Genomic DNA, 18,772 nt, shown 5'->3' with positions numbered 1-18,772 from the left:
TTCAGATCCCTTTCCTGTGCTTTTTGAAGCTATTGTATAGTGGATTTTTCTTGGCTTGCTACTTTCTATTGATTATAAAACATAGGACAGATATCTCTGGGAACTACTATTTCATCAACCTTGCACAATCAGGAGGATTTTGCTTGTGTGTTCATCAAAAAAAGTCTTAAATTTTAAGAAATAAATTATATTTTACAGATGGGATCATTTAACATTTTAAATTGATAGATAGGTCTATTGAAATACCCTAGTTGGTTGGTTTGCTCATTTTGACACAATTGTTTGTTCTTAGTCAAAAGTCTGAGTTTCTTTTATGGCTATGGATTGGGATGACCAGGATTAGTCAAAATAATGGTATATTTGATTGAACTATTTTGATATACCTACCACAGTTTTAAAATATATTTGCTTTTTGTGGCTAATAGCAGATTTACATTTGAATTACTGTATGGTGCAACATTAAGATAACCAGTGAAACTAGTGAACCTTTTTAAAATCTGAAAATATATTTAATAGGCTTGTTTAAAGATAATCTTTTAGATGTATACAAACCTATATTCATTTTTCAGGGACAGATGACTGTGTATGCAAATTTTGATAAAGATATTTACCTCCCAGAAGATGCTGAATTTTACTTTGTTTACAATGGATCCACTCAGAGACATGTAATGTTTGCAGAACGACTTAGTAATAATGTGCTTCAGTCCATGATTCCAGGTGAGTCTTGCTGATGTTGCATTTTTTTCTCTTTTCTATGCACTACTGCCTTTGAGGATCCTACATGCAGTTAGGGTGCTTTGTGCCTTAAAGCTTTTTTTACTTCTCTCCTAACTATATACTGAAGTCAGTACAATAAAATACGTCAGCAAACAACCTTGATTCTTGTCTGATATTTTGACATGGTTCTGTTTCTTATTAGGTTTTTATTATAGGAAATAATATTGGGATTGAGAGATGGATTAGTGGGATGCAGGGTGAATTGACTAATTAGTTTCGGTTCTACTGTCTTCTACTTTTTATAGCGCAAGACAGTCAGATGGTGCATTGTTGTGATGGGTTACAGACTGGACTTCCTTGTATTTGCAAACATTGAGATGCACCAGTCTGCAAAATGGTTAAGTCTCAATGATTTCTATAAAACAAGCCAACATATTTTTACCTAAGCATGCCTTGACATTCTGAGGTTGGAGGCAGTAGTCAGACTAACTTGCAAGGCCCTGCACTCAAGTTGGTGGCATATTTCCATTGTATTCTGTTTGTATCATAGACATTTTGGATACCACTTTATCTATTTTTGACATTTTAGGCAATAGGCATGCATGAATGTGCAGAGCCTTGTTGATCTGGGAAAAAATCAGAAAAATACAGGCAAGAAAATGAAAGATATATGGAGCTCTTGGTGTCTGCCTATCAGAGCAATAGATTCAAATGCTTAGGAGTTGCATGTAAGATCAAATAGCTCTTAGATGCCCCTTAATATTTATCTTCTTTATAATCAACACAATTAACATCAGTGATAATATCTGCATTGCCAAACTGCTTACCTTATCCTGTCTCCCACGCTTCCAGTAGAGTGTAACATTGACATCTTGGAGACTGTGTCTGTATTGGAGACCTAAAGTGTGGTATATAGAGAAGCAGACTAGCTAGGGTACAGGAAGCAGTCCAGATACAGCAGTGTGGACTTCTGCAAAGGCTAATTTAACCTGCCAAGGAGGAGGAAATTATCAGCCTAAGATGTTTGCATGTGGTATTTGGAATGCTGCCTAAGCTGATGGTCTGTGGGTGCCTACAAATGTTTAAGGGCTGCTTTCTAACTCATGGCACTTTACACAAAGCACCATGAGTCAGAGCCCCTCATGGGCAATAACAGGTGGGGCTTGAGCCTGACTGCACTGGCTGTGGCCAGCAGGCAGGGGCACTCCAGCAGCCTCTGAGGAGACTGCTGAACTGCCCCTCTCTAGCACCTCCCCCACTCCCCTCAGCACCAGCCCCCCTCTTCCACTGGGCTTTCAGCAGTGGAGGGAGGGGTAGGGAGCAGCACACAGCTGTCTGCTGGACTTTCCCTGGGTGGAGCTGGGGGAGGGGGTGTGGCAGGGTGGAATGGAGCTGCTTTGCTTCGCAGGTCTGGCCCAGCTCTCCCCAGTACCCCAGCCAGGGTAGCTGGGGTGATGGCAGAGGAGGGGAGTCTCATGTCAGGAGGGCTCCCTTCCACCCCGACCCCCTTGCCAGGCAAGGCCCAGCTAGCAGCTGTGCTGCTTCCTCCCCCCCATCCTCTGCTGGCAGCCCTGCAAAGATAAGAAAAATTAACCCTTGAGGGAACACCTTCAAGAGCAAATTGGATGCTTATCTTGCTGGGATCCTATGACCCCAGCTGACTTCCTGCCCTTTGGGGGCTGGACTCGATGATCTTCTGAGGTCCTTTTCAGCCCTAATGTCTATGAAATCTATGAACACAGGTTCCATGAGCAGCTCTGCTCTATAGCACCTTCAGCTAATGTCTGATTTATCAAAGGTTAATTTTTTGCACGATTGGCCATTTTAAAAGCGCTGTGCAACTGTGCATGTGTTATTTCGCTGTAGAGTGCATTCAGAGACCTAATTGCACCAACAATATAACTTGTTTAAGTGCCCTATGTGGAAGGAGGGTGGGATGAAAACATCTGATACTGGTGCTTCACAATGAATGGAGTGAATTTGAACTTGTTTAATATCCAGCTTACTGGTTTAGCAAGGCATTGTTCCCTGAGCTGAAATGGATTGTTTTGTTTATTATGCAATTTGTGACTTTCATTTGTGTGGGTAAATGGGAGATATATAAATGGGATGTACCTATACAGTGGGATCTGTTTGTTACTTGTTTCTGTTTTATTATGGAATTAGTAGAAGAGATACAGATTTTGAAAAGAGTCAATTGATAGAGACATTCTGTGCTGTTTTGTGATTTCTTTAATTCCTTAAATGGTAAGATACTAGAACTGTAGAAAATGTAGTGCTAGTTGAGACACCCCTGGGAAAATGCCAGCTCTTAGTTTTCACACATTTTTTCGATCACAGAAAAATAATAGAACATTTTTTTTTTTGTCACAGAGTACTCAAAAAGACCACAACATGTCAGAATGTACTAATGCTGTGAATTCCTATTTGATATCTCTGGGGCTATCTTGTAAATCATACTTGCAAACTTAAAAGTGCTAAAATTGAATGGCATCCTATGGCACCCTTGAAAAGATCTCAAGGCACTCCAGGGTGCTGTGGTTGTAGAGGAATGAAATCACATGCTAAATTATTTTTTGTGGGCTAGGGATAAAAACAAGACAACAGTGAAGTAGCTACCTGAAGCCACTCTGAAGGCAATGAGAGAGTAAAACGAAGACTGAGTTTAGAATACAACTTTCATGGAGTAACTAAATTCAAAATGTAATGATACAGATCATTTTAAACATTGCTGCTTTTCTTGTTCTTTGGTTAACCATTTGTGGGTACACTTACCCAATTTATGTTTACAGCTGTAACAATTTTATGTAGAATTTTGGATTTGCATTGTTTTGGGGTTTTTTTAGTATCATTGGTAGGTTTAGTAGTTAGCACTCCACTGAGATGCCCAAGAAAAGCTTGCATTTCTGAGTCAGCATTATGTCCGATCACATATAAATACCTATCTTTGCCTGGGTGGGTCTGGGATTTTGTAAAGGAGGATGAGGGAGAGGGACAGTGCATGGGTGGCTACAGCCCTGCTCTTAACCTCTCCACACTCCACCAGGGCAGGCAGACCATGCTGCCAGAGAAGCAGCCAGGGATTTTTTTTTTTTTAAGTCCCTCAGTTGGGTAAGAATCTTTGCTTCTCCCTTCCTCTCCATCCTCTGCAGCATGTCCCTTTCCCTCCCATTTCCCCTTTCCCCTGCCTGCCACTGCTGCTGTTCCTGCTATCCACAGTTGACTTGGGAGTGGGATTGGGAAAGGAAAGGGTCCAGAATTGCTCCTGCTCCACTCCAGCCAGGCTGCACAAGGAGCCAGGCTCTGCCAGAGATGGCAGTGGCAGGGGGTGGGTTCCCTTCCCTTGTGCCTGCTTCTTGGCTGGCAGGAAACACTGGGGAGGGACTTGGCAGGGAAGGGGAACCCACCCACTGCTGCTGCAGTCCCTATCTGAACGTGGGTCTCTGTGGAGCCCAGCTAGAGTGCCTCTGTCTCCAACCCTTGCCTCTGTCCCTGGGCAGTTGGGGATAGCAGCATCAGTAGCCAGGGGAGACTGCGGGGAGGTGATGGGAGGGAAGGTGCTGCTGCACATTGAGGGGAAGGGGTGAAATTGTTGGGGGACTAAAAAAGAGTCCCTTGTTGCTACTGCTGCTCCCACAGTGTCATCTGCTGAAAGGGGTGTGTGTCTACGCTGCTGCCCCCCACACCAGATCCACTGTTGCAACTTTGTAAGGAAGGCTGGGGTTGTCAAAGAAGCCTAAAGGAGGTAGGCGTCTAGGACAGTGGTCACCAACTCGTTGATCCTGATCGACAGGTGTATCCCAGAGCCTCTCTTGGTTGATCCTGGGCTGGGGGAGGAGAGAACTGGGCATGTGCATGTATGCACACCTGCCTCTCCCCCTTCCCCCCCCCCCGCGGCCCCAGCAGGTCAATCTGTGAGGGATGGAAGGCGCAGGGACCAGATTGAGGCTCCTTCAGTGAGTGACTGACTACTGTGCAGCCTGTCCAGGCACAGGGAAAGGTAAGTGGGAGGCCCCAGTCCGGCTGGGTGGTAGTAGGATTGGAGCCTGGGGAGCTTCTTCAGGGGTGTGGGGGTCTCCTCCCATCTTTGCAGGGTAGAGGTGGCAGAGGCAGCTATCACTGCACCTCAAGCCCCGCTGCAAGCTGGCCATGTGCAGGCGCAGCTCACCTAAGAAGCAGGGACTTGCATGGGGGTGGCCCTGGCCTAGCTGGGTCTGGGAAAATCTGGTTGTGCAGGGGCATGTGGGAGGGGATCCCACTGCTGGGTGCAGTCTGGTGGAGGCCCTGGGGGTCCATTCCCCTTCCCTACCTTTGCTCCAGCAGCAGCTGCCTTGTCTCAGGCACAGATCGGGGTAGGACAGGCCCCTGGGGCCTCCGCTGAGCTGCGCCCAGTGGCAGGAGCCCCCCCATGTGCCCCTGGACAACCAGATCTTCCCAAACCTATCCCACTTCTGTGCCACTGCTGTGCTGAGCTGTGCCTACCAGGCAGCTGGACACATGTGGTGTCAGGACCCGGCCTTGCCCAGTCTGTTACTCTCTGCAGTTCAGCAGTGTGTGTGTAGGGGGCTCCTGCTGCTGGGTGCAGCCCGGTAGAGGCCTCAAGGATCTCCCTGTGCTTGGGATGAGGCAGCTGCTGCTTTGGGCTGCCTGCTGCACTCAGAGCACAGGTGGGGGAGGAGAATGGACACTGGCGGGAACCACCCCCCCACACATGCTCCTGGACCATGGAGAGTCCCAGACCCTGCTGGGTCAGGGCCCGATGCCACTTTTGACTGGCTGCTGGGCAGGCGTGGCTCAGTGCAGCCGCAGCACAGAAGTGGGATTGGGACCCAGCATAGTAGAACCTGGGGTGCCATTTACTTCCAAAAAGTGACCTTCACTGTAAAAAGGTTGGAGAACGCTGGTCTTGGAGGTTTAGGCAGCTACCTATGGGCTTCTTTGACAATCTAGCTGTAAATTAGGAACTTTGTATTTTTCTTTAAGTCAAAGCCGAAAGTGTGGTTTCAGTAATGGAAACACATTTCTCAAAAACTTCTGGGAATGTTAGCGGATACAGAACCCACATTAAATAAATAATCCAGTGCTCCTATTCCAAATTTTTCAGGAACCACTTGCTGCACTACCATCATTTTTCTTGCTTCCTCCTCAAGAAACTGCTTCAGTGTTCAGTGATAAGCAGGCATCTTAGTTTTCTCTGTTTAAAATCAGGATCTGGGTGAACACCTGTTCACTAGAGCACCCCAGGGGATGACAGGGTTCAATGGTCACAAACTCCTGCAAGACCATTTTGGGCTGGAGATAACAAAAAACTTTACTGTCCGAGCCCCGAAGGCCTAGAACAGACTTCTGCTGGAAGTGGTGCAAGCACCTACTCTGGACACTTTCAAGAAACACTGGGATGTTTATCTTGCTGGGATCCTTTGAGCCTAGCTGACTTCCTGCCCCTTGAGCAGGGGGTTGGACCTGATGATCTTACGAGGTCCCTTTCAGTCCTAATGTCTATGAAATCTATGAAATATAGATATGTATGCAGGTGTGTATATGTATGTATGGGATACATACATACACGCACGCAAGCATGTGTGTGTGTCTAATACAGATGTATATTAGGGCTGTCAATTAATTGCCGTTCATGTGTGTTATTTATGCATTAATTGGTTTTTGCATTAATTTTTTTTAACTTGTTAATTGTACACATAGTTTTAGAGCCCGCACCTGGGCTCTGCTTTGCTGCCATCACCTCTGCCTCTGGACTGCCCAGCAGGGCAGCAGTGACAGTGCAGAGGAGCTGCAAGGCAGTCCGTATGTGGGCTCTAAGCTGCTGCAGCATGAAGGTGGGGGGGAGGCAACACTGATACCCACAGCGTGACAGCATGTACACCAGTGCCCAGCAGGTAAGTCTGTGGGGCGGGGAAAGGGCAGGGGGTCAGATCAAGGCCACACGGTGAGGAAAGGAGTGGAGCGGGGGCTGTGGCAAATGTGGCCCAAGGGCTGGGGTAGGTTGTGGGATGGAGCTGTGGGCAGCTCATTCAGGGGTGTGAGAGAGGGGGCATGGCTCTCCTGTGTTCCACACACCCCTGGGGGAGGCATGGGAGGCATGTGCCCCCTGGATTTGTGCACAGGGCGTTGGTGGACTCCCTATTATGGGCTGGGGCTCTTCACCCTTCTGCCTTTGCCCCAGGAGCCACGCTGGCTGCAGTGGGAGGAACAGCATAGCATCACGTGGCTTCTGGGACAAAGGCAGCTGGGTGCAGTGTCCCAGCCCACAGTGGGCAGCCCGCCTCCACCCCATGCAGAACTCTGAGGGCCATGTACCCCCCATGCTTCCCCTGAGAGTATGCTCAGTGGTGGGGAGCCGCCCATGACTCCTCCCACACAACTTCTCACATTCACCCGAACCCCTGCCCCACTCCTTCCTTCACTGAGGGGGTCTTGATTGGCCACCCCCCACTCCGACCCTTCCCCTCTACAGACTTACCTGTCAGGTGCTGCTCTACACACCAGTGGCTGCGTTCCTGTAGGGTTTACCATATTTCCAGTTTAAAAAAAGAAGACACCTGTGGGGAAGGTGCCTGTTATTATGTGCCTGTGCCCTGCTCTTCCTCACTCCCAAACCACAGCCCCCCAGCCCTGCTGCTGTCCCTCACTCCTGATGCACAGTACCCTGCATCCTTCCAGGGCATGTGGGGACCCTCCACTATGCACCAGACCCCACACACACATACCTATAGCCCCCTCCACCGTCACAAATTCCTTCACACACAGCCCCCACACCCGCACCCCAACCATACAAGGTACCTGCATATTTTTGCATAATTTTGAGGTTTTCTGCCCATAATTTTGAATTTTTAGCTGTGCAATTAAAATCATGATTAGTTGTGACCTAAGTTTTTTAATTGCACAAGTAATTGTGATCATATTTTTTAGTAGTTTATCAGCCCTAATGTCAGATATATATATATATATAAGATTGGTATCAGTTGAACACAATGTTTTATTAAAATATTTACAATTTTAAAGCAATTTGGAAACCTACCAGTGCTTTAATCATTATAATTTTAAAAAATTCTAAATACCTGTATATTTTGGCATTTGACTTTGGATTTTTTTTACATTAGAAAATCAGAGCTCCCCCTGCCCCTTTGCTCACCAGGATGCAGGCCTCTCCTCCCCCTGCTTCCTTGTGTCACTGAGCAGCCTGGATGTGCTGGTGCCCCTCACTCCCAACTTGCAGCCTCCCACCCCACCTGGTGCCCCTTACTTGCTACCTGCAGCCCCCAGCCCCTGCCCCCCCCCCCCAGGCTGCCAAGGCTGTGGAACCAGGGACCAGGACCTGCAGCACCTGAGCCCTATCTGTTGCCTGTGGGAGGTGGCAGCTGCTGCAGCCAGAGTGGAGCGTGAAGCCTGGCTCCCCCTCCCCCACGGGCCAGACCCAGCATAACAGGGCAGACCAGGGTGGAGGGACTTCGTGCTGCTGCTGGCAGGAGCCCCATGCTACCATGCTAAGGTGCCCCCTGCCCACCTGGCAACAGCAGGGCAGAGGGTGGAGTTGTGCCCCCAACACCCCCAGCTCCTGCTGGGTGGACAGGGGGTGGCTTGCGATGGTGGACTGGGGCTCTAGGTGGTGGCACCAAGCCTCCATGCCCTGCTTCGCCCTGCTGCTCCGGGTCCTGCCCGCTGGGCTGTGGAGGCCTCCAGGGGGAATACAGCATGGCAGGGAGCCCACAACCACCCCTCCCCATGCACAAATCTGGGGGTCACATGTCCCCCTTGCTCCCATGGGAATTGTGCTCACCAGCAGGGAGCCAGCTACTCCCCCGCCACCCCCTTCTATGCTCTTCATGCCCCCTTGGGAGTTGCGATTGGTGGCGGGGAACCAGTCCCTGCCCCCCCCCGGCAAGCTACCCACAGCTCCATGCCACTCCCTGCCTGGGCCGTGCGGTCATGCATTCCTGCCCTGCCCCTGGGCCTCATGCACTGCCCCAGCTGGGGAGTACCCTCAGCTCTGCCCAGCTCCCTCTCCCTCCCTCCCTATGGGGGCCTCAGTCCCTCCCCCCCCACACATGCACATGGTGCCGCTTGCTTGATCACCCTCAGGAACTATCTGCCTCCAAAGGGAAACCTGCCATTTCCCATGTTTTTCTCCTTTCAAGGAGAAAATCTGCTTTTCTTCTTAAAAGGAGAAAATCTGCATTTTTCCTTGGCGAGCAGAAACCCAGATTCCTGGTGATAACTCAGTTAAAAAGCTGATCCTACTTTGGGGTGGGGCAAAGGAGGGATAGAAGTAAAAGCCACTGAGCTGCCTGCAATCTGTACCAGCTCTAGATCAAGGAAGGCTACATTTCCCTGGCTCAGCACCTGTTGCCATGTCTATTCAATGCCCTCATTCTCTTCATGCATTTACAGGCTGCAACCTAGCAGATGTCCAGGGTGGTGCAAGGATACAAATATTAGCTGTGGCTGACCATTGAGATGTGTGCTCTGGGGTCAGTTCTCCAGGTTTGGACATGTGCTGCCAATGAGTATTTGCCTTTTCCCCCCTCAGTCCTGCTAATGACTGTTGAATACCCTGCAGAGGTGGACAAAACAAAAACTTGCAGGGAAATTTTTAGATTTAGATCATGTTAAGTATCCTTTTACTTCTCCTCTTCTGCATTTAGATTGCTGCAAGTGATGAAAAGCCCCAGCTTCCTCACAATTTTGACTTGGAGCGTGTAATCTTGACACGGTTATTTTATTTAAAAAAAAAAATTTTTTTCAAACCTCTGTTAAAACTTCCACAATGAGAAAGCCTGGTTTCAAACGAAGTAAGTTAATATAATTGGCAGGACCGATGTTAACAATATAGAACATTTGTTAACAGTACAGTATAAACATGTAAAATTGCTCATCATAAGTACTTGACAAACTCCCTTTAATTTAACTAGAGGAGAATAAAGTCATGTGACTTCAGATACATTTTCACAGTATTTCTTAGGAAAAAAATCCATGTTTTATGAACATAGTTATTATGTTAGTGATTAATCTACATTATGTTTCAGGCCATGGATACCAAGAAGCAGTTCTGGTCTCTGTGTTCATGTACACAGAAGGATATTCACCTGTGATCTTGGGCAGCTGTTCTGTTACTTACAGAGAGAATCTGCCTTGCAAGTTGTCACGTTTTCTGGTTAGCCGTGTTGACTGTATCACTTCTGTTAGTCACCAGACACTACTTAATACTTTTGGACTAACAGTGGAAGATTTTCAGTCACTGGATCATGATATGACATTGGCTATAGCACATGAAGAGTTACCAAATAATTGGAACATCCTTGGAAACTGTTCAAAAGATGGTAAGTTTGTTTTCATTGAAAAGCTTTGAACTGTTTAAAGTAGAGTATAGTGCATTTCTTAAGATTCAAAATCCCTATGATTCATTTTACTGTTATGATTGGAAAAAGTGTTTTAGAACAGGAAAATCAAGGTTTAATCCATGCCTGTAGTAACACAAAGCATTAATATTTGCAATTCATTCACTAAAAACAATTTCTGTATCTTGCATCTCACTGGAAACTTAGCTCTTATTTATGAGTAGAACTTGTCTAAAACTGATGAAGGATTTGGCTCGTAACCAAAACAAAGTTTTATAATAATGAAGTATCTCTATCTTGACTCCAAATAGATGAGATCTCTTTTTAAAAAAGTAATACAAACAAAAGGAGACAATAAAAATAAATGTTTTTACAAAACAGTCCCGAGAATGTTGCAGTACAGGATTTCTAACTAGTTACTATGCATATAGTTTATCATGGTATTGGCAACATTAATGGTTTAAGACTTTACTAACTCCTTGAAAAAGCATGTTTTAAATATATTTCTTGGACATATTATAGCAGACAGGCTCATTAAGAATGCATCGTGCTACATAATGTACCTGAAAAGCATAGCTGGTGGATTTTAGTGGTTGGCTTCTTGTGTAGAAGACATAGAATGAAACATATGCATGATCCTTTACTTTGAGGGTTGTTACTACAACTTTTGTATTAGATTATATTTGCCTAGTTTTAGGTTTTGTTACAAACCCAAAATTCTGGCATTTTTGGTTGAGTTTTGCTTTGGTTGAGTTTTGTTTTGCAATGAATTTTGACATTGTTTAAAATGTTATTGCAGGTGAGCCACATGAAATAAAGCTGGAACAGAGATTCATTCCAAAATCTGGGGACCCAAACCCAAGTTCCACTTCTGTTTTATTTTACTTCTGGGATGGAAACTTTTTCAGATTTTTTCTAATTCTAATATGTCTCTACATCAGTGGTTCTCAATCTTTGTAGGCTCAAGGCACCTCTTGTTAGACTTGAGGTAGCCCTCTAATTTTTGTGAATTAAGTGGCACTCCATTAAAGAGACTAACTTATTTACTACAGGACTTACCTTTTTGCAGAGGAGGTGGGGTTCTCAGTGGAGCATGTGTGTAATATCTGTTGTTAATGATCAGCAGGGATCCTGGTTTTCTCTGATTTTAAAAACACCCCCAATTTTCAGTTTTAAAAAAGTAGCCCAAAATCCATGTTTTTCCATGATTAAAATGAAACACCACTATATATCTCACTCTATATTCATGATGTTTCATTTTAATCATGGAAAAATGTGGATTCTGGGTTATTTTTTTTAAACTGAAATTTGGGGATTTTTTTTTTTTTTTTAATGGAGAAAACCAAGATTCCTGCTGATCAGGCTGAGCTGTGTTGAGTCTTCAGGTACCTGCTTACACTATGTTACTGCAGCTTTGGTTGTTTCTATTATAGCTCTTTTGTTTATTTAGTTGAAGGGAATACTATGACATTTTAGGCCAGTTCTAGACACTCCTGTGGAAATATCCCCTTTCATTAAAATATTATGGGAATATTTATTTTCATTTTGTTATTTATTGTACTTTAGTTTTGTTTCAAAATTATCCTTTTCTTCTCAGTATTCCATATCATCCTCTCCTCCACAAAGAGTTTTAAATGACTTTGGTTTACTTTTGTTGTTGCATCTTTTTCTTTTGTTTTCCACAGTATTTTATCCTGTCAGAACTTAAACACAGTAGAAAAGCAGGAACATGTGCACCAACTCTGTGCAGTATGGGGCAAGAAGTTTGTTTGAATTATTGGATCACTCTGTACCCCATGTTGCATTGCTACTTATCTTGTGTGGGTGTTTTCCTTTTTAAGGTTTTCCACGTAACACATGATACTGCCTTAGCCATTTGCTAATGGCCAATAACTGGTCAATGTCCCTTGAATATCTGTTGGAAGTCTCACCATGTACAGCAGGGCTGTCTAACTTCTAAGCAGTTTAGGGCTGTACACTGCACAGGATGCACCAGTGTGAGCCCCAGGCTGCAATGTTGCATGAGCACCTCTCCCCCACCCTCCCTATTGCACAGTGCGTGTGGGCTTCAGCCATAGGTTCCTGGCTATGGGCTTCCTCAGTGCAATGCATTGCTGGTGTGGGAGCAGGAAGTGGAAGCCAGAAGAGAGAGGGACTGAGTGGGGAGCTTGGGGGCCTCAGTGAACCTTCACAGGCCAGTTGGACAGCTCTGATGTAAAGAATACTCCGCTTCTCCCCCATGCAGGCGAACTGTTTGGAGCGTGCAAGATTCTTATGTAAAAGTGGGTGGTAACTTCCTATTCACTTCTGGATGCATACAAGTTGTTGGAGATTATCTGTATCCGTGAGATCACATCTCACCTTAAACTTGCGTTGTGGCAGTTAAAATTGGTTGTAATTTTTCTGTTTCTGACTAAAACTCTCCAGGACTGATGGTTCCTTGCTTGAAGAGAAGGGTTCTTATAATTTGGCACACAATGTACTGGTGCTTGACTATTTATTTATTTATTTACTTTTATTTATTAATTTGATGAGCTGGGTAAGGTGTTTTTTTCCAGGAAGGTGCAGCTTTCTTGTTTAATGCTAAGTGGAATTATATGAATGCCTTGAGGAGAGATTATGTTCATTCAGTCAGAAAAATGACTGGTAATTATTCCTGTTGATTTATTATCATCTTGTAGCTTTTCTAAGAGTGTCAATATTATATACGTAACCAAGGTCCTGTCTGTATTAGTACTATTAGTTTATTAATTAATTATATTACATTGGAATACGTGCACCAATGTAGCTACCCCGCTGTAAATAATATTTTATGAGTACACTGCATTGATGACAGGGATCTGGGTTTTCAGTTTCCCATGGGGAAAAAATGTGGATTTTCCCTTTTGACTGAGAAAAACACTTTTTTTTTTTTCTCATTTTAACAGAGAAACATGCAGATTTTCCACTGCTGCAAAGAGCTCTATGCAGGCTGGCAGAGTTCCAGCCTGCAAGGAGCTGGGGGGAGTGGGAGAAGGGTAGTCAGGCAAGGAGGCACCACGTGCATGTGCATGCTCACATGTGCACATGGCCACTAGGCAGCCTGGAAAGCAGCTTCCGCAAGTAAGTCTCATGGGGGGAATTGAGGCCCCCATAGGAAGGGAAGGAGAGATTTGTGCAGGGCTGGGGTTGATGCCCAACCTGAGCAGTGTGTGGGGCTTGGGGCCTGGGGCCAGAATGCATGGCTGCAGGGCGTAGGCAGGAAGTGGGATGGGGCTGTGGGTGGCTCATCGAGGGGGTGGGGACGGGGGCTGGGTCCCCGCTGCTGCGTGCACTCACTTGGTGGGGCATGGGGCTACATGCCCCCCATAACTTGGCAGAGGGCAGGTGTGGGGTGGGCTGCCTGTTGTGGGCTCGGGGCTTCATGCCTTGCTGTCCTCCCCTTGGGGCCTCTGTGGCTTAGCAGGCAGGACACTGTGTAGCAGGGCAGAGCAGGGTGGGGAAGGTCCTTGCTGCTGTAAACCCTGCACTGCCCTGGCAAAACACCCTCTGCCTGCCTGGCAGCAGTGGGGTGGCAATGCGGAGTTGTGCCCCTCACTGTTGCTGGCCAGCTTGAGAGTGGGAGGCCTGGACCCATGTTCTGATGAGCAAAGGGGATGGGGAGAGCCCTGATTTTTTTTTCCTGATTAAAAAAAACTCAAAATCAAATACCAAAATTTATAGGTATTTAGAATGTACTTTATTATGGTGATTGAGGCACTGGAAGGCTTCTGAATTGCTTTAAAATTGTAAATGTGTTAATAAAACATTGTGTTCAGTTGATACCTATATATAGTGGCATTTTATTTTAATTGTGGGTTTTGGGTTCTTTAAATCGGAGAAGTTGCAATTTTTTTTTTAGTTGGAGAATTGGCGATTTTTAAATGGAGAAAACCAGGGTTCCTGTTGATAAGTTACTCGTTGCACCTGTAAAATCCCCATTTTGTATTGGTGCAGTGTGTCTACATTAGAGGCGCTGCACTGATAACACAGCTTGGATTTTCCTAATCTGAATGTCCCAGTAATTCTGTGTTCCAGTTGAACAGAAAAAAATACAGTGCTTGTTCCATAACTGACAGAGATGGATGGCACATGTGCTGCATTATTTGTAACTTCAGGAAAGACATGGGACCCCGTGCATGCAGTAAAATGCAGTGAAAAACTTTTTTGATAACATTTCATGTGAAAAGTTTCTGGTGACAAGTTGAAGAGTGGCTTGGGAATCATCATCTGTTTCAATGGAAAAAGATGGTCCCTGTGCCTGAAAATATGCAATCTAATTTGTGAGGGAGTATCTTTCCCACAAGATTTGAGTATTGATCATCTAATTTTATAACCACTTCTTTCATATATGTGCAGTTTCCTTCTGTCAACCTTTCCCTGCTTTGTATGTTTTTCTTTCCATTTACTTTCTGTGACCCTTTCATCTAATTTCCATGAATACAACTTTCTTTTGTTTCTTTTTAAATTCTTATGTACCTAATTGGTAACTTCCACCTATCAAAGCTTGAAAACTGTTAATAGGGGTGATTTGCCTGTTTATCAGTTGCTTATCAGTTAGTGTGGCATGTGTTAGGACCACATGCTTATCTGGCTGAATAGTTGTTGATTCTTTTAGTTTTGAAAGCTGTACTGTTCTTATCCATTCCCAGAGTTTCTGTTAAAAGAAACAGCATTTGAATGGCATTGCTTGGGAAAATGATTCTACCATCTGATATTTTTGGACATCATTTGTTTTTATGAGCACTTGGACAAATGGAAATAGTCAGAATAATAATTTATAGGCATTTTGGTATTTGGAACCAGTGCTTGTATTCTCTTTGTAAGTTGTAAGATGAACTGAACTGAAGTGAATAAAGGAAGAAACTGGATTGGCTGATGGGTGTTCCAAACAATATAGGAATTTTGTAGTTACACAGGTCAAAACTTATTAGCCGCATCATTTAAATTTGACAAAAGAAACAGGAAAGCACAAACCTTTCAGGAAGCATGACTGTTGGAATAAGTGGTTGTTCGACAGGTGTATTACCAGCCATCCACACACAGAAGACATTGAAGAATCAGTCTTCTGGCCCACAGGCAACACTTTAATATCACAGCTGAAGGAGATTGAGAGGGGTTGGCCATTGTATGGTTTATTGCACTTTTAGTAGATTCAAACTGTGTTTTCCTTTTTAAATGCCATCCTTATAAAGAATCTTCAATTCTGAAATGAGATCCTTCAGGTAGCTTATCACTAGGGTGCATTAAACCACACAGTGTGTTAGACCTGGCCCAAAATGAAGGGGAAGGATTTTTTTTGCATGAAAAACATGAAAAAAATGAAAGATTTCCAGCTCTAGAATTTCTATTTTAAAATACTTCCGGTCAAAACTACTTTTTATTCCCATTGTGGAAAAGTTCTACTGAGTAGAATATAGGACTGTTTAGTAATTAATGCAAAACCCTACATGGCCAGATTTTCCCCTTAGAATGAAGTGATTGGGTGGGAGTAGTCTTGCCTGGGGGAGGAAATTTCTCCAATGACATCTTAACAGAATGGTCTCTTACATTTGCATTGCCGCTCTGTGTATCTGATAATCTCTCCCACTTCATTTAAAAGGTGCGTACTCCCTCTTTCCCAGGGAAAGGGAAGCCTAAGATGCAGGAAAGCAGTTTTTTAAAGAAATCTCTGTGGTGATGGATAGATTGAGGTTGTTGCCATTTCTGCTTGTTCTCAGGACATTATTACAGGCTTGAGTTAAGGTTGTTTGGGTGACTGTAACTGCTGCTAATTAAATAAGAATATTTATTTCTTCCTTTTCTGTTATCTATACTAATTTTTGAGGTGAATAATGTCCTTTACAATTTGGCACTGATTGTAGAAGCAATAAAATATGCTGTTTCTGTACTTTAATGAACATTATTCACCTTGGAAAATTTAATTATAGATTATAGAAAGGGAAGTAGCATATGCTGTTATTTAATTTTCTACAATAAATGCAATTACTTTCCTATTTCATATATACTTCATAATTATTTCTTAGGAACAGAATTATCAATTATCCACCAGTTTATCCAATGAGAGCTAACCCCCATTTCTCAGCCAGTTTTCTGAAACAGTATTATTTTATCAATGGCACTGTGGATGTTGTTTTTCTTTGTTTACTGGTACACTTCTTTTTACTTGCTGGTGCCAGGAGTTCTTCCTGAGGAGTCTCAATTCCTGGCTTTTGCCCATTGTAGTTCTGTTTTAAGTTGAACAACAACAAAAACAAATTGCATTTATTTCTTTCAAGCTTAATTTGCCTTAACATTTGATACCTTCCCCCCCCAAACAAACAAACAAACCAAAAACAAAATAAAGGGGGAATTGGCAATGTGCATGTGTTTTCTCTCAAGGACTTGGGGAAATAATGGGAACAGTAGATGCATAACTTATGTAACGGGCTAGCTGGCAGTGACCTAGCTCAGGGATTTTGAAGGGGTAAAAGATGATTGGAGGACTTGGGATTCCCTTTCCACACCAATCAGGCCCCAGAGACTCACCCCCCCACCCCAGTCCCAATTGGCTCCTTGGGTCACCAGGAGGGGGATGAAAGGGGCAGTGTGGGCTGACTCAGGGGAGAGACCAGCAAGGGACAGCAAGAAAGGAGCTTCACAGAGCTGGCAAGAGTCGAGCTAGCGGGACAGAAGCAGTGCCCCAGAAGAGCCTGAAAGAGCAGGACCTGCAGGCAGCAGCGGGACCCTCAGCAGCGCAGCGTGCAGCCAGCAGGAGAGGCTCCCCACTGGGCTGCAGGATCCCCTACGAGAGGCTGCAGCCAGCAGGAGAGGCTTCCCCTGCTCCAGGAAGGATCTGAACAGTGACCTGAGGGGTTCCCAGCTCTGCTTCCAGCTCCTCCAGTCAGAGGCCAAGTAGCTTGATGTGAGGCCGGGGCTCCCGGAAGGTCAAGACCCCCAGCAGGACAGAACAGTGCTACCAGTGGTGGCTGTGTGGCAGCATTCCTGCCTATCATATGGGAGATGTGGGTTCAAGTCCCAGATGAGGTGACTTGGGGTGAGTGAGATAACAAGAAGCAAGTCTTGTTGCAGTGGAAAGGGGCCATTGTGTTCCCTCCCCCTCCAGGTACCAAGGCCCTATATTTCCTTGACATTTTGCATTTTGTGCCTTTTTATATTTCACCAGCCTGTATTGTTTGTTCTGCTGTTTGTGTTTTAGATTTTGTTAACCCTGTTTTTTGTCATTGATTGTAAGTGTCTAACCTTTGTTGAATCCTGCCCCCTTGGGGCATTGTAGGCCTTGGGGCACTATACCCTCTGATTTATGCCTGTTATGTTCCCAGTATTAAAAGGTATATGGTTAAGTCCCCATTGGTGGTCTGGCTCTGCTCTATAGGGGGAGGAGAGTCCCTACACCTCCCACAGTGCTTGTGTACCTGCTTTGATCCCTTCAATTGGAGAGGGGGTACCTCTTGGGGTACCGCCCGGATTATACTTAGATAGCCTGGAAAAGATTTCTGAGCTCCTACGCTCCTCCATTCCAAATTGCACAATTTAAGGGGCATTCAAACATAGTTGTGTAATCAGTATGAATATCCAGAGTTGCACCAGTTAAGGCTAACAGGTTTTTGAAACATTTTTAGATCTCTTGCATCAGCTGTTCTCTAAGGCTAAGTACAGACCTTCAAAAAGCCTGAATTGATTCAATTATTGCAGGTTAGTCTAACCTGTGTAGATTGAACTGATTTGCAAGTCAATACACATTCACTTTTGATTCCGGAAATGCAGCCACATGCCTGCAGTGGCTCAGGTTAGAAGCCTGGGGGAAGGGGGCAGTACTAAACCGAGCCCTCCCTTCTCTTTAGCAGCTGCAAGGCTGGAGGGAAACTGACCTGGAGTGGGGGCATGGCTAGGCTGCTAAATATGATTGGTTTAAACCCCAACCCTGGCCTCCATCGTCTCCAGCTGGGGTGTGCCTGGAGGGAGAGGGGGGAAGCAGCCCTTGCCAGATTCTGTACGCCCTCCACTCATGGTTACTGCTCCAGTGGCAGGAGCATGGAATGTGGCCAGATATGGTAGCCTGAAGGGAAGAGGGGGTTTAACCCTCACTCCCTCCCCTCCAACACGGAACAGGGGAGCGATGACAATGAAGTGGTCTAGTACAGATGCTCTGGTGGTGCTGGGCGCCCTGCAGAGCAGAGGGAACAGGTGTGCCCAGTGGAGGCCTGGCAGAGAGGCAGTGCAGGGTGGGGGTAGCTCTGCCCTGGGGCAGACATTTAGGTCCTGGGGAACAGCAAGCTGCCTGCACAGTCTCAGCATCATGGACACAGCGTTAGGGCCCTAAGATCCTGTCTTATTCATCCCAGCCAAGCATTTGCTTTCTCTGCATTCCAACCCCCCGGCTGAGACTCCGTAGCCCCCAGGGCACCTTATTGTTGGGAGGCAGTGGAGAAACTGGGCTGTTGGCAGTGTCAGCCCATTGCTCTTGTCTGGCCCCACTACAGGCACAGGGTAATGGATCTCCTGTACAGGTGGAGAGTGCTGCATGCCCAGCTCTTTCTGCCTGCTCTTCCCTAGACAGACAGGTCTGCCTTGGGACTGCACTCTCTGCGAGCCAGGGATAGAAACTGCTACCCAGTGCCTGGACATGTGCTGGCCATGTAGGAGCCAGGCCTCAGCCTCCTCCTGGTGGCCCCTGCAGCCTA

General features: G+C 45.5%; 1 protein-coding gene across 3 annotated transcripts in view; it reads left to right on the top strand.

Annotated features, from left to right (window-relative positions):
* The window catches only part of ARHGEF28 (Rho guanine nucleotide exchange factor 28), a 227,931-nt gene that overhangs the window by 55,416 nt on the left and 153,743 nt on the right, over window positions 1-18,772 (top strand). For all 3 annotated transcript variants that reach the window (XM_090038115.1, XM_090038114.1, XM_090038116.1), the window contains 2 exons: window positions 570-717; window positions 9,759-10,052. In XM_090038115.1, the coding sequence (XP_089894241.1) occupies window positions 570-717; window positions 9,759-10,052 (442 nt within the window). The remainder of the gene's footprint in view (window positions 1-569; window positions 718-9,758; window positions 10,053-18,772) is intronic.

Source organism: Crocodylus siamensis, chromosome 3 (assembly GCF_052110815.1).
Source record: "Crocodylus siamensis isolate JL-2025a chromosome 3, ASM5211081v1, whole genome shotgun sequence".
NCBI classification, from domain to species: Eukaryota; Metazoa; Chordata; order Crocodylia; family Crocodylidae; genus Crocodylus; species Crocodylus siamensis.
Note: the sequence above shows the minus strand (reverse complement) of the source record. Positions and strands in the feature narration are given on the sequence as shown.